The 16,001-nt window shown below is 46.1% G+C and overlaps 1 protein-coding gene across 1 annotated transcript in view; it reads left to right on the plus strand.

The window, feature by feature from the left end:
* The first annotated feature begins 5,888 nt into the window (after window positions 1–5,888).
* Window positions 5,889–16,001, plus strand: part of LOC111966289 (protein bassoon-like) — a 16,815-nt gene continuing 6,702 nt past the window's right edge. The window contains exons 1-2 of the mRNA XM_023990802.2: window positions 5,889–6,853; window positions 8,176–8,284. Of these exons, the coding sequence (XP_023846570.1) occupies window positions 5,942–6,853; window positions 8,176–8,284 (1,021 nt within the window). The 5' untranslated portion in view covers window positions 5,889–5,941. The remainder of the gene's footprint in view (window positions 6,854–8,175; window positions 8,285–16,001) is intronic.

Raw genomic sequence — 16,001 nt, forward strand, 5'->3', positions numbered from 1 at the left:
ACCCAGCCCATGAACCACCTCCACAATGAGTCCCTCTCCAGCCTGATCCGTCAGCCCCCCAAGTCCCCCCAGGTGCTCTACTCCCCCGTTTCCCCCATCTCCCCCCACCGCCTCTTGGAGACGTCCCTCTCCACCGGCGGGCTGAACAAGGCCCACGTCACCCCCCAGCAGAAAGCCTACACGGTCGAGTCGCCCCAGCGCCACCCCAGCATGCCCCGGCCCATTAAGAGCACACAGAGGTCCATGTCAGACCCCAAGCCCCTAAGCCCCACTACAGATGAGCACACCAAGGCCAGGCTAAACCTGTACCAGCAGCAAGCTCTTCAGAGCCAGGTAGGTCATAAGGTCAATCCTTTGATCCTCAACAGCTATTTCTGTACACATGCAGAGACTGAAAGACTGAAATCGCAAGATCACATGGACAGTTGTCTTTTTACTGTTAAGTACTGTATGCATTCTACTGTAGTATGTATCAAATTGGCAGCATAATATGAAAATATGGCCCCATAAACATACAGTGCATTACCATGCGATGCTACACTCTTAGAATTAGTGGTGACTCGAGGAACCCTGGAGATCCTCAAGGAATCCCTGCAGTACTTCAAGGAACCATTGCTAGTCAATGGTTTATATTCGCACCCTTGGTAAATTGAGGAGCTCTTGGAGGAACCTTTAATGCATGTGTCAAAATCATTCCACGGAGGGCCGAGTGTCTGTTTTCACTGCTCTCTTGTACTTGATTGATGAATTAAAGTCACTCATTAGTAAGGAACTCCTCTCACCTGGTTGTCTAGGTCTTAATTAAAAGGAAAACCCAAAAACCCAGCAGACACTAGGTCCTCCATGGAATGAGTTTGACACCACTGCTTTAATGTTTCAATGTAATGTTCCTGGAGGAACCCTGGACTGGAYGAGTGGRTTAGTAAGGGTATGGCTTTCAGATAGATCTTGTTAGGCCACCCGTGGAAGTAAATGTAATTCCTGTTAATCTGTTCTGTTGTATTGTCATCACATGTTCAGGTTGAACACTGACAATTTTGTAGCTTCAATAAGCCTTACAGTGGCGTATGAGTTCCTCAAGAGCATGTGCAAATCCCAAAACTGGAATAGATACCATTTTATTACTATATGTAATCAGCAATGTTAATATTATAATAGATTATGTAATATGCATAAATGTTCAAGAAACATTTTAATTTGCAGTGTACAAACTTAACTTCATGAACAGGAATTACATTTACTCTAACGGGTGGCCCAAAATAACTATGTGAAAGCCACGCCTTCAATCTTCTGATAGTCTGCCACCTCTATAATATATATTTAAAAAGGCTCTAAATTGAACCTCTCTCATCACAAAAAGGTTCTTGTTTTATCCTTTACATAGGGGTTCCTCGAGGAACCTTTTTCAACTGGAAAGGTTCCCGGAGAGGCAATTTATAGAACCCCGAAAGGTTTTTCCAGGCTCCTTTACTTTTAAGAGTGTATACTCAACACAAAACACACAACACAATTTACACACAGTTACACTGTGATAGAGCTCTAGTTTCAAAAAGCACCATAGACGTATGTCCTCCAACATCTTACTAATGCACAGCTTAAGTGAACACAGTCAAATGATCTCTACATTGAAAAGTTATTGATGTTTTTTGGCAATTTTGAATATCATCATAGGCAAATGCTGTCAATAATATCTCCATTCATCTAAAACTAACTCCAGCTGTTTGTTACTTTTGCTCAAGTGGCAAATTTCGTATTGATGTTTGTCTCCCCTATATACAGATTGAAACAATTCCGAAATTTAAGTGACCATCTGTCGTATTTGGGAATAATGCTTTCTTTGTTAATTATTTTTCACACAAGAAAATACTAAATAATATGATGAGTTTAAAAGGCAACTGGAAAGAACAGTCGAGGTTAAAAAAAACAACTGAGAGGCTTGTAAGGCACCTCCCTCTTTCAAATATTTATAGAATAAAACCAAACCAAAAAAAGTATCCTGATTTTTAAGACTAATAAACAAATAATTGGAGATTTACACAAAGAAAAAGGTAAACTTCATGATTTGGGGGAGGGGGGAGAGAGAGAAAAAAGACATTCAAGTAAAATGCATAATCAAAATAAGTGACTGATAGGCAGGAAATTATTCAATGGAGTTGTTGAAGGAGCTGATATGGTATTTGAGGTGGTCAAGGAGACTGTTAAAAAACGGACCTCTGTAGGTGATGGAGAATTGACCTAATCTTGTACGGGAATAAAGGGGTGTGGAGATCTGTGGCAGTTCTTGTAGAGTAATGATAAACCTGTGTTTTGAATTTGAATAGCATTTGAAAATATACAGGGAGTAGATTCATTTGGAATTGGAAGACAAAAAACAGACTTGAAGTTGGTTGATTTCATAAATATTGAGGATTTGAAGGCGATTTAAGAGTGGAGGGGAATTTATTTTATACCCTACTCATAGATGATGCTAGAATTGCTGAAGAGAAGTGCATGATTGTAAAACGTTTGCTGAGTTTATGTAGAACTTCTATTGTGGGAGCATCTTTATGAAATGGTCATAGTTAATTAAACATTCATGTTGCTGACAGATACTGGGGCTATCTTCCCAGGCCTTTCTTGAGACTCTGGCTGTGATTAATTTGACTCCCAATGGAATCTAAATTTAATTACCACTAAGTTTTATTCTGTGCCCACTTAGTGCTGCGTGCACAGTTGTGGCATGGCTGAGGATGTAACATAATAGAGAAATGTTAGTGGAAATGTTAAATTATAGACATTTGTAACTGTAGCAATGCCATTTAAGGTAGCAAAAATATTGATACAGTATTTATCAAGTTTCAGTTTACAGCAATTTGTTTATTGCTTTTCTCTTTTGCACAGGCACATTAAGTAATGTATAATCACACTTTAAGAATGTACCTTGTATTTCGTATCGCCCTTGAGGAACAATACATATCTATGTCACATGTGTAATGCTCTGTTGTGCAAGCTCTTTCCCTAACCCTTGCTCTCATGGCCCTGCCCCCTGTCTCCCTGCAGCTGGCCGCCCTGCAGCAGAGCGCCCTGAGGAAGGTGAAGAGGACCCTGCCCAGCCCCCCTCCAGAGGAAAGCCACCTCCCCATTGTCACTCCGGCCCTCCCCCAGATGTACATGCCCTCCGTGCCCTCCCTGAGGGCCGGGACCAGGCCAGGTCTGGCAGCCAAAGCCAGCCTGCTGAAGGACCTCACCCACGAGCTGAAGGCCGTGGAGCAGGAGTCCACCAAGCTCCGCAAGCAGCAGCAGGAGCTGGAGGAGGAGGAGAAGGAGATTGATGCCAAGCTGCGCTACCTGGAGCTGGGCATRCATCAGCGCAAGGAYACCCTGGTGAAGGAGAGGGAGAGGAGGGATKTGGCCTARCTYCGCTGCATGGGCGACCCGCGAGACTACATGTCAGACAGCGAGCTGAATAACCTGCGGCTGGCGGCSGCMGTAGCTTCCTACGAGAGCAACGGGGTGCTGACCAGACCSAGCACAGCACCACTGAGCCAGTWCACCAGCGACRTCAACACAGCCGCCCAGTTRCCTCCKARCTCCTCCTTCGTCTCCTACCAGTCKTACCACKSCCWGAGCCAGCCAGCTCCAGCWCCCCAGCCRGGCACCCCTTARCAGACRGCAGCCTTCAACCAGCCKCCCTACCCTTCAGTGTCCCAGGCAGCAGCTCTTCCCCAGCCCACCCCCCTGCAGACCCAACATCTTCCCCCATCCTACCAGACCCAGTCCTTCTCCTCCCACACATTCCCACAGAGCCATCTCCCCTACCCGATAGAGCAGGGTGTGCACCCACTGCCTCAGCAACAGCAACAGCCTAGCCACCAGGGATTCCAGCATGCCCAGCCTGGCCAACCTCCCTACCCCACCCACACCTCTCCATACCCCAGTCAGGTGTCCTACCCAGCTGGCCCTGGGCAGATCACTCCCTACCAGCCCCAGGTAGACATCCTCACTGTCCACCAGAGACCGAGACAGACCTCGCTGGCTGACCTGGAGCACAAGATGCCCACCAATTATGAGGTCGTAAGCAACCCCACTGTAGGGGTGACCACCACGGCCCAAGACACTATCTACTCCTCCTCCAGTGGGGCACCCCCATACGGACAGTATACTGGTGGTACCACCATGGTCAACACTTATGGGCCATACTCTACGGCAGTCTCCAGTACATATGGCCAGTACACCACGACAGTATCCAACACATACGGGCAGCAGTACACTTCCACCCCGGCCAGTACGTATGGCCAGTATACCACCACCACAGCTAACACCTACGGCTACACCACCACTACAGCCAGCTCCTACGGCCAATACACTGCGACAGTGGCCAACAGCTACGGCCACGGCACTCCATCTGACCGTCTGCACTCAGTTGACAGCCCCTCTACCTATGCGCAGGACGGTCTCTATGGCCCCGCAAGCCTGGAGCAGAATGTCCCAAGGAACTACGTCATGTGCGATGACATCAGCGAGCTGACCAAGGAGGGCCTGGGCGGCACAGCGGACATGCACCGGAGCGACGGCCACGGTGGACGCTACACAGGGGAGAGCGGTCCGGCGAGAGGAGGAAGCTCCTACGGCAGGCCGGAGGACGAGCTGACCAGGGAGGAAGACCTGTACGAGCACCAAAGCAGGGGTAAGAGCAGTTACCACCCGCGAGGGTCAGACACATACGGCCGAGTAGTGGGCAGCAGCAGCACTAGCATGGGTGGGGGGTCCTCCTATTACTATGACGACTACACCAAACACGGCGCACAGCGCACCGGCGTCCAGAGGCACGCCTCCAAGAGCCTGGCTCCGGCCGTCATGTCCTCCAAGCGCAGCAAACACCGCAAGCAAGGCGGGGAGCAGAAGATCTCCAAGTTCTCCCCCATCGAGGAAGCACGCGACGTGGAGGCAGACCTGGCCTCCTACGCCGCAAGCACGTCGGGCGGCGGCAGCTTCAGCGTGGCGTCGCGGCCCAGGAAGCTGCAGGACGACATGGCACACGGCCTGAGGAAGAGCGCCTACGAGCAGAAGAGATACTCCTATCCGGAGGAGCGCATGTACTACACCTCGGGCCGTTCGCGCTCCACGGGCTACGGCATGGACAAGATCTCATCCCAGGACTACGCCGGCTACCGCAGCCGCTCCTACGAGAGAGATGGGGACAGGGAGCGCTCATCATACAGGGCGAGCTATAGCCGGGGCAGACCCCCCATGCGCTCTCAGTATTCGTCGGAGGAGAGCCCTCTCAGCCCCATGGGTGTTCATGTGAGGGCCTCCTCTCTGGGCCCAGAGCTGTACGACAGCCGTAGTAGTCAGTATTATGGCCAGTACGGCTCCAGCCACTCCATGCCTGACGTGCAGGATCACATGAGAGACTTGCCCCGGACACACGTCTACAAACCCGACAATTCTTACATTATAGACGATATGCATTGCGCTGTTTCGGACAGTGAAGGTAAATGGGTGCTGAATGCCAGTCTCTACCCACGAATAATTATCCCCCACCCAACCAGAGATAAGGCTAGATGAGAGAAAGAGAGAGAGTCGTTGCATGCTGTGCTGGTGTTGTGTCTCAAGGCGCATTCTGGCTGCTCACGTCCCGACTGACTGACTGCTGTCTGCGCTGTCTGCATGAGCAGCCACGTCCAGTTTCTTCACTTAGTTCGTCACTTTCTTTTCACTTGCATGTTATTCTGAGATGCACAACTTTTTTTCACACAATACCGTCTTATTGTGAAAGTTGTTTCATTTACTTGATGTGATGAACTTATTTTGTGATTTTCTTTCATCAGTGTTTTACATTTGTTTTCTTTTTTTATGTGTGTCTTGTTTTCGCATTATGCATGGGTGTAAATCTTGACTTCTCTTTAGTTTTTTTGTTTTCCTTTCTCTTTCTATTCTCTCCTTCCCGTTCTTCTTTTGCATGGCCTCAGTCTGCATGCCTCTGTCGCCGTCAGACTTGGAGATTGACTGTGATCTACTCTTGGTTTCCAAAGCCTACCATCTTGGCCAGGAAGAGACAGACTGGTTTGAGAAGCCCAGGGACCTGCGCTCTAGCTCCCGCCACTATGGCAGTGGTGGCCACTCCTCGTCCGGCCGTAGCCGCCACGTCAAGCATACCTACCACGACTATGATGAGCCCCCAGAGGAGGACCTGTGGCCCCAGGACGAGTATGGCCACACCCGCCAATCTTCCACCTCGCGAGACCATCGCCACCACGGCAGCACCAGCTCTGGGAGACACTCCGCCTCGTCCCGCCACTCGGACGAACCGCGCTCCTCGCGCTCCTCCAAGGGCCACCCCAAAGACCCGTCCATGCGCCACGACTCCCGCCAGATGTCCTCGTCAGGGAAGAGGGGTGACCCGCGCTCCCAGGGYGGGTATCACTCATCGGACTACTCCAGGGACCCGTCGGGCCACCACCACAGCCAGGGCCGCTCCTCCAAGTCCTCATCCTCCCACGATGGGCGGACTTCCTCCAGGAAGCAGCAAGAACTCCAGGGTCACCCTCCCTCCTCCTCCAGGGGCCAGGGCAGCTCTGGCCGCGGGCCGGGATCCGCCGGTGGGCCCCCGGGCTCTAGGGGACAGGGTCCTACCTCCCAGCAGGACGGGCTGCAGCAAGGCCAGCGCACCCAGCTGCAGCAGCAGCCCCAGACCTTGGCGGCACGACAGACAGGCACCACCCCTGCAGGCACCACCCCTGGGGGCCAGCAGCCTCTGGGCCTGGCCCAAGCCCAGCAGGGTCTACAGGCCAAGCCTGGTCAGCTTGGTCCTGGTCAAGCCGGTCGCCAGCCACAGGCAGGAGGCCCACTGGGGCAACTGCCACCAACTGCGGTGAGTACAGGATTATGACTTAGTGCAGTACAAGTGTGGTTACAAACAATCAGTGACTCTGGATTGAAAGTGTCATGATTATTCAAATCTACCATCTACATGAGAATCACTGTAAATGTGTGTAGATTATTATTTCACGTGTTGAGACGGCTTTAGAGGTCTTTGGTGGCATCTCTCCCTCTCATCTCTTTCTTGCCCCTTTTTCATCTGTCTCCCTCCTCCTTTTCCTCTCTCTTCTACCCCCCTCTCTCTCTCCATCTCCCTCTCTACCTCCTCTCTCTCTGTCTCTCTGATAAGGCCTAGCACATCACTGTGAGAAGAGGTTTTATTTAAATGTGTGTGAAATCCTGTTGGCAGACCTTATCTGGTCTTGTGATTAGCACTGTGGCTGTAGATAGTGGCAGTGTAACAGCCTCTGTCTAGTCCACTCAGAMGGAGGAGGGAGATTCATCCCCCAAAATGTCTTCCACTGCAAATCATTCCCCGTCCTCCCGTTACCGTTTGTTTTCTTATGTKTCTGAATACATCAACATGTTTATAATATACAGAACTATACAACATGCAAAAGTTTTTCGGCTATGTGTTGTGTTTTGCATCTAATCCTATACACTAGGCCATAGAGAACCTGAATTATAGGAATTATAGGATCTSTGTGCTATAGCCTATACTGATAACGTAAAATGAAATATTTTGTGTTGTGTATGATCATCATTATTATGTGCAGACTGTGATGTGGTTCTGAAAGATGGTTCTATGCTCCAAATAGAAACACAGTTGTTAGACYATCGTATACATCCAATCACATTCATCCCGTACCACATTCATTTGAACTGTCACGGCGCCTGTTCTCTCTGAAAGGCCCGATGAGTGGTTAAAAATCATTCATTCAAAATGCTAATTGAGGGTTGAAATGAATGGAATGTATCCGTTTGCCGGGTAAAGTGAATCCAAGACAAATCCTGTGTTATTATTTGGCAAACGTCCACAATGCTAAGTGAATTATGTTATATTTGTTCCATTAACCCCTTACGGAGATCATATTCCCAGTTTGAAAATCTAGACGCACGCTTAGATGCACGGCTGGTTGGTTGGCAGGGAGGAAGCATGAAACTGGTTTCAGCCCAATGATCTCTGGCATTGATAATACTCATTCTGCATCATTCTGTCTGTCAAATGAAGTTTTGGCATGGTATTTTACAATAGGTGGTCAACATGATATGAATCACATTGTTCAGTGCATCAGAACAAAATTAGCGATGCACAGTCAGTTTGCCACGTTTAACCGTGTCCCTCATCTCTTTGTCTCTGTCTCGCTCTTCCAGCAAGCACCTGTCGCAAACACACCCCCTGTGACTGCCATAGGGGCCAAAGCTGTCATGGGAGGGGCAGCCCAACCTGCAAAAACACCTCAACCCCAACTCACAGGAATAGGTAAACATCCCTGTCTGCACTCAAACTGCTCCTGCTCTACCCACTGAACATTTCACTGAGAGGGATTAGTACACTTGTTCTCTCCTACACTCTAAAACATTCTGGGTTGTTTGGATGACCCAACTGCTGGGTTGAAGGCATTGGGTCACTGAGTTGGCCCAGCCACTCCCCTAATAGACCACGCCTCCTGAAATTAAGGGATTACTTTAAAAAAGACCCAGCTGCTGCGTCAACSCAGCATGAAAGTGAATAAAAACCCAACCGATGTTTGAATTAACCCATGTTTGGTATAACCCAACTGGCTGGGTCAAAATAACCCAGCGTGTGTTCTTTCCATTATTTACCCAGCGCTGGGATCCCAAATAACCCAAATTGGGTTGTTTTAACCAAGCATTTTTTAGTGTAGGCATACATTAGTCAATTCTCCCACAGACAAACAGACAGACAGACCAACAGGAAGACAGACAGATGCACGCACGCAACGCACGCAACACCACACACACACACACACACACACACACACACACACACACACACACACACACACACACACACAACACACACACACACCACCACACAACACACACCCACACACACCACACACACACACAACACCAACACACACACACAACACACACCAACGAGAGAGAAGAGAAGATGTTACGTAAATCAGGTATCACGGGTATCCTGTTTAATCCAGGCATTAATTCTGAGAAGGCTTTGGAAAGTTGATGGATAACCCTAACTCTGGAACACAGAGGGAAAGTTATATATTTTTTTAAGTTAATTTGTCACATGCCCAAGTAGAGAGAAATGCTTAAACTTGCAAGCCCTACCACACAGAGCAGTATTCAATATCAAAATGTGGCAACACATTTTTTTTTTACTAAAAAAATAAGAAGTTAGAGAGGAAGCTATAACAGTGTCAGTACCAAATGTACAGTCGTGCCAAAGTTTTGAGAATGACACAAATATGAATTTTCCAAGTCTGCTGCCTCAGTTTGTATGATGGCAATTTGCAAATACTCCAGAAGGTTATGAAGAGTGATACAAATGAATTGCAATTAATTGCAAAGTCCTTCTTTGCCATGCAAATGAACTGAATCCCCAAAAAACATTCCACTGCATTTCAGCCCTGCACAAAAGGACACGCTGACATCATGTCAGTGATTCTCTCGTTAACACAGGTGTGAGTGTTGACGAAGACAAGGCTGGAGATCACTCTGTCATGCTGATTGAGTTCGAATAACAGACTGGAAGCTTCAAAAGGAGGGTGGTGCTTGGAATCATTGTTCTTCCTCTGTCAACCATGGTCACGTGCAAGGAAACACGTGCTCATCATTGCTTTGCACAAAAAGAGCTTCACAGGAGGATATTGCTGCCAGTAAGATTGCACCTGAATCCACCATTTATCAGATCATCAAGACTTCAAGGAGAGTGGTTCAATTGTTGTGAAGAAGGCTTCAGGGCGCCCAAGACAGCCAGCAAGCGCCAGGACCGTCTCCTAAAGTTGATTCAGGTGCGGATCGGGGCACCACCAGTACAGAGCTTGCTCAAGGAGTGCAATCTGCATGCACAGTGAGGCGAAGACTTTTGGGGGATGGCCTGGTGTCAAAGAGGGCAGCAAAGAAGCCACTTCTCTCCAGGAAAACACCAGGGACCGACTATTTTCTGCAAAGGTACAGAGGATTGGACTGCTGAGGACTGGGTAAATGTTGTTTTCTCTGATGAATTCCCCTTTCTGATTGTTTGGGGCATCCGGAAAAAAGCTTGTCCGGAGAAGACAAGGTGAGCGCTACCATCAGTCCTGTGTCATGCCAACAGTAAAGAGCATCCTGAGACCATTCAGTTGTGGGGTTGCTTCTCAGCAAGGAGATGGGCTCACTCACAATTTTGCCTAAGAACACAGCCATGAATAAAGAATGGTTCAAACACATCCTCCGGAGAGCAACTCTCTCCAACCATCCAGGAACAGTTTGTGACGAGCAATGCCTTTTTCCAGCATGATAGAGCACCACCTTGTCAAAAAGCAAAAGTGATAACTAAGTTGCTCGGGGAACAAAACATTGATATTTTGGGTCCATGGCCCCAGACCTTATCCATTGGAACTTTCTGGAGTCATCCCATCAAGAGGCGGTGGACAAACAAAACTACACAAATTCTGACAAACTCCAACATTGATTATGCGCAAGACTGGGCTGCCATCAGTCAGGATGTGGCCCAGAAGTTAATTGACAGCATGCCAGGGTGGATTGCAGAGGTCTTGAAAAAGAAGGGTCAACACTGCAAATATTGACTCTTTGCATCAACTCCATGTAGTTAAAAAAAGCCTTTGACACTTATGAAATGCTTGTAATTATACTTCAGTATTCCATAGTAACATCTGACAAAAATATCTAAAGACACTGAAGCAGCAAACTTTGTGGAAATTAATATTTGTGTCATTCTCAAAACTTTTGGCCACGACTGTACAATGTGCAGGGATACTGGAGCATTAGAGGTAGATATGAACATGGCAGCAGGGAATAGGAGAAAGCGACTGGTAGCAGGTTGAATAATAATCATAATAATAATACTTAACAGTATCGCAGCAGCATAAGTGGTGGGTGGGTGTGTGCAAGGTGCTGAGTGTCTGTACTGTGTGAATACTACTGCCTTCAGAAATAATTTACCCCCTTTGAATTGTTCCAAATGTTGTTGTGTTACTAGGTGGGATTAAAATGGATTTAGTTGTCTTTTTTTGTCAATTAAGTGGAAGAAAAATTCTAACATTTGTAAAAACCAAAATTATGAAAACTTAAATAGTAATATATCTTGATTACATAAGTATTCAGCCCCCTGAGGTAATAAATGTTCGAACCGCCTTTGGCAGCAATTACAGTAATTTAGTCTTTTTGAGTAAGTCTCTAAGACAGGATTCCCCAACTGGCGTCCTGCAGGCCAAATTTAACACGTGGGCGGTTTTATTTGGTACCCCAAAGTTATCTGAGCAATAATTTATTTTTATTGTTGGAAATAAAAGACTGTAAAGACAACAGGAAATAAGCTCCAAGTGATTTCAATTCAAGAAATCTGTTCACAGGTATCCCCTCTCACGTATAATATAGAGAGAGATACAGCTGAAATTTACATACACTTAGGTTGYAGTCATTAAAACTCGTTTTTCAACCACTCCACAAATTTCTTGTTAACAAACTATAGTTTTGGCAAGTCGGTTAGGACATCTACTTCGTGCATGACACAAGTAATTTTTCCAACAATTGTTTACAGATAGGTTATTTCACTTATAATTCACTGTATCACAATTCCAGTGGATCAGAAGTTTCCTTACACTAAATTGACTTTGCCTTTAAACAGCTTGGAAAATTCCAGAAAATTATGTCATGGCTTGCTGTGCTAAGCTACATGGTGTGACCCACTGCATAATTAATTGGATTACTATTTTCAGTCACCAGGGCTTTCGTTGCTGACGGTTTCGTCCTAGAGTGTAAACATCAGGAAGACACTAGCTCTAGCGTAGGCAATCTCGCAGAGGTTAAAACAAATTAAGTAAATCAGCGACGTCAGGCGATGTGCAGGTCGGCATGTCGGGTGACTGCTAGAACGATGCCGCAGCTTTACGTTACTGAGATTGCCGAGTTAGGGATAAGATTGCATTCGAAATAAACTCAATTTTTTCCCAGTCGGGATGCTCATTTTCCTGCTCCTATGATATGAGACATAGGATGTCTTGCATACTCTGTAGCATAGAAGTCGGAATGGCTGAGTTTCGCAGTTGTCTTGTAGACAGATCAGGTCTCATTCAGTCTCAGCGCGCCAGGAAGGATGCGGAGGGGCTCGGCAAAGAGGGTCTAGCTCGCTTGCCAGTCTCTGCTATCAGTGCCAACATTTTCCTTCATTTCCGGGTCTGCGCGTCTGAGAGGCTTTGAACATGATGACATGGGGAGAGTCAGTCTTCCTCTGATGGGAACCTCGCAAGCGCAACAAGATGTACGTCTTGAGGATCTGCGTCAAGACAAAATATTAGTTTGTTCCTCTTAATTGTTATGCAGTAGATATGTTTAGCTGAGAATTATTACTCTATATAGAAGACATCTGAACAGAGCACTGACTAATATAATCAAAGCAAGGCACAGGGCTACTACACATGTTCACTGGCTAGCGAGGTGGTGAAGTAGTGTCTATTCTAAAATGTTTTGTAATTAGTGTTGGTCATATAAAACAGTTTGTTGGACGTGTTTGCTGGCTATATACAAAAGTAGTCATGAACGTCATTCCATAAAAAACAATGTCAGGCTTGCTTGACTTGTACTTTATTTTGACAGTCTCTCTGGTGGCTATGGATTTAAAAGTTTGGAAATGCTCCGTAGGGCTAGTATCAACTGTACGCATGTGATTTGAGCTATTCGATTGGCTAGCGCAGTAGGCACACTCGATTTAACGCACAGACTCTGTGGGCATCTGTTTCTCGCATCAGTGCTATAAAAGTTACGTAGCTTAGACAAAAAGGTGGCTAGCTCTAACAGTTGTATGTGTGTCGTGCATGATTTACAAGTGATATGTTTTGCGGAAAATCAAGTACACTTGCACAATTATTGATACCACTTGTCTTCAGGCATATGTTGTTGTCAGCATAGTGGTTTGGCTGCATAATAATTGTTATCGTGGGTTTTTTATTGCTTTAAGATATTCGTTAATAGGGAGCTGGGCGCAGCATATATTCAGGTATCAGAAAAAAAGAGAATGGAAGAAGCCAGGCTAAAATGCCTAGCGCAATAATATACCTGGTTCGTTCTGCTGTCTACTTGGTTGGCGTGATCGAGGAAGTAGGATTCACCTTCTTCAGGCATATGACAATTGACGACAAGACAAATGGCAAATTCTACACTGAGTTGTTTCGGCTAAGAAGACAGTCGGCTGTTCGCTGAGTGGCTGAGTTCGTGTACTTTCAACCTACTTGAAAATCTCCTGTAAATATGGTGTCGTTACATTATAGAAATGATCAAACAGCCAAGTTTGAGCAGATGGTCTTGAAGATTTGTTTAAAGATAAAGTGGGCATACGATTAGCAGCACAGTTAAGGTTTGTGGACAAAGCATCCTATCAGGACTCTTGTATCCAGATAAGATATCCTTAGTAAGTCTGTAAGTCGGCTGGCGCAGACAGGTGCTTTCTAAAAGAGTACTGTCTCGAAGGTAGTCGAAGCAACTTATGTATTAATATATATGATTATTCTCTGTATTTGCATTTTCATATATAACTTAGCTACATTTTTAAAACATGTTTTTCAACTTTGCATGTATCAGGCATTGTGTGTTGATGGGTGAATATATCATTATATTTTTTATTTGCCATTGTTGGATTCAGGATTGTCTAACAGACAAAGATGTGGAATATATCCTTTCAGCGGCTAATGCAATAATATCTTAATACGGAAGGCCTGTAGCTGCTGGTCTGTGCTTGTGGTCATTAATATAAAAGCGGAGCATTTTTGAAACTTTTGGCCTCTTGCTCGCAAGAGAGACCGTTTATCATCCGTGCCAGTTATATAAATTATGTACTGTTCACAGCGGTATTTTTAAGTTAGAGAGCAATTCTTTTTTCTCCCCTCTGCATATCAATCTACAACGACAACCCTAGCCGATTACGACAATGGCGACATAACGAGTTGTATTCTGAACTAATTTTCTGAGATACGAGAAATTCTTATTTGGACAATAGGGTTTGTTGAGAACCTTACTGTTATGACACTCGTAGTTTGGGTGAAATAGGGCTGTGTGCTACAAAGGAAGAGGCTCGATCGAAAGAATCCCGCGGTCAATCTGAGACGCAGCTCCAGGTTTCTGCTGTGTGATGGGAGAAGTCTCGCAGAATGCAACATCTTTCTTTGCAGCACGTCACGCAATCAGTTGCCTTTCTGATAGTGGGTCTATGTACTCGGAACGCCAACTCTCTCATCGCTCAAAGTAGGGGCCCATGAAGTCGCGCGTTTGAGTGTTGCCAAATAGGCACGCTGAAGGAACTTTAGACCATGAGAGAAACATAGATTTGGTCTGTGATAACATCAGATTATAAGCTCTTTGTTGGCTTAGAAAATCGGCAAAGTGTAGCGTCTGTGAGGAAGATGCGCAACATAGGCCTCATTTCCATAAGATGGCGGTGTAGCCAATTGTTGGCGCGTGAAGAGGCAGACATCATGCTGTGCGCAAAGTGTCTTTATAAGACAAGACATTGATGGCACATAAAAAAAGATAAGGAGTGGGGGTCGAGTCTGTGCTGGAGAAGCATGATACTTTGGATTCAAGGGTAAAGACATCAGATAGACACGAGCATAGTAAGGCAAGAGAGACTCCTTGATGAAAACTGCTGCAGAGGGCTCGGACCTGCAGAGCTGGGGCGACGGTTCACCTTCGGACAGGATAAAGGCCTAAGCAAGCAGGCCAGAAAGACTAACGCAGGAGAGGCTTCGGGAGCACCATCTGTTGAATTTGTCCTCTGAGTTGGCGCGCAGCCGAAAGCGGATTAAACACGATCGAAGATCTCTGGATAAAGACTGCAAATAGCTGTGCGGCGACAGCTCCAGTAGAGACGCTGGACAGTAGCTTGAGATGGATCTGCTAGAGAAGAAGTGAGACATGTACTCCACAAATAGCAGTTGTAGCCAAGACTTGTAGCATCAAGATAAACAGCACAACAGAAAAAAAAAAAAAAAATAAATAAAGATAAAATAAAGAAAAAAAAAAAAATACCAAGAAACTTGAGGGCTATAATCGGCTGCGCAAGGTGATTCAAACACAAAGCTGGAGTAAACGGGCCTGAATTACGTATGTGAAAATGTATCTGCGTCTTTTTTTTTTTTTAATATATAGCATTTGCAGCATTTCCAAAAAGCGCTGTTTTTGGCTTTGTCATTATGCTGGGCTTGTGTGTAGATTGAGAGGGGGAAATTATTTAATCCATTTAGAACTAAGTGCTGTAACGTAACAAATGTGGAAAAGTCAAGGGTCTGAACATTTGAAACTACCAGCCTCTTCATACCGCTCAGGAAGGAGACGTGTTCTGTCTCCTAGAGATGAACGTACTTTGGTGCGAAAAGTGCAAATCAATCCCAGAACAACAGCAAAGGACCTTGTGAAGATGCTGGGGGAAACAGGTATAAAAGTATCTATATCCACATTAAATGAGTCCTATATCGACATAACCTGAAAGGCCATTCAGCAAGGAAGAAGCCACTGCTCAAAAACTGCCATAAAAAAGCCAGACTACGGTTTGCAACTGTACATGGGGACAAAGATCGTACTTTTTGGAGAAATGTCCTGGTCTGATGTAACAAAAATAGAACTGTTTGGCATAATCACCATCGTTATGTTTGGAGGAAAAGGGGACGCTTGCAAGCGAAGAACCCATCCCAACCCTGAAGCACGGGGGTGGCAGCATCATGTTTGGAGGGTGCTTTGTTTGCAGGAGGGACTGGTGCACTTCACAAAATAGATGGCATCATGAGGTAGGAAAATTATGTGGATATATTGAAGCAGCATATCAAGACATCAGTCAGGAAGTTAAAGCTTGGTCGCAAATGGTCTTCCAAATGGACAATGACCCCAAGCATACTTCCAAAGTTGTGGCAAAATGGCTTAAGACAACAAAGTCAAGGTATTGGATGGGCCATCACAAAGCCCTGACCTCAATGCTATAGAAGATTTGTGGGCAGAATGAA

Source organism: Salvelinus sp. IW2-2015, linkage group LG7, assembly GCF_002910315.2.
Source record: "Salvelinus sp. IW2-2015 linkage group LG7, ASM291031v2, whole genome shotgun sequence".
In the NCBI taxonomy this organism is placed as follows: domain Eukaryota; kingdom Metazoa; phylum Chordata; class Actinopteri; order Salmoniformes; family Salmonidae; genus Salvelinus; species Salvelinus sp. IW2-2015.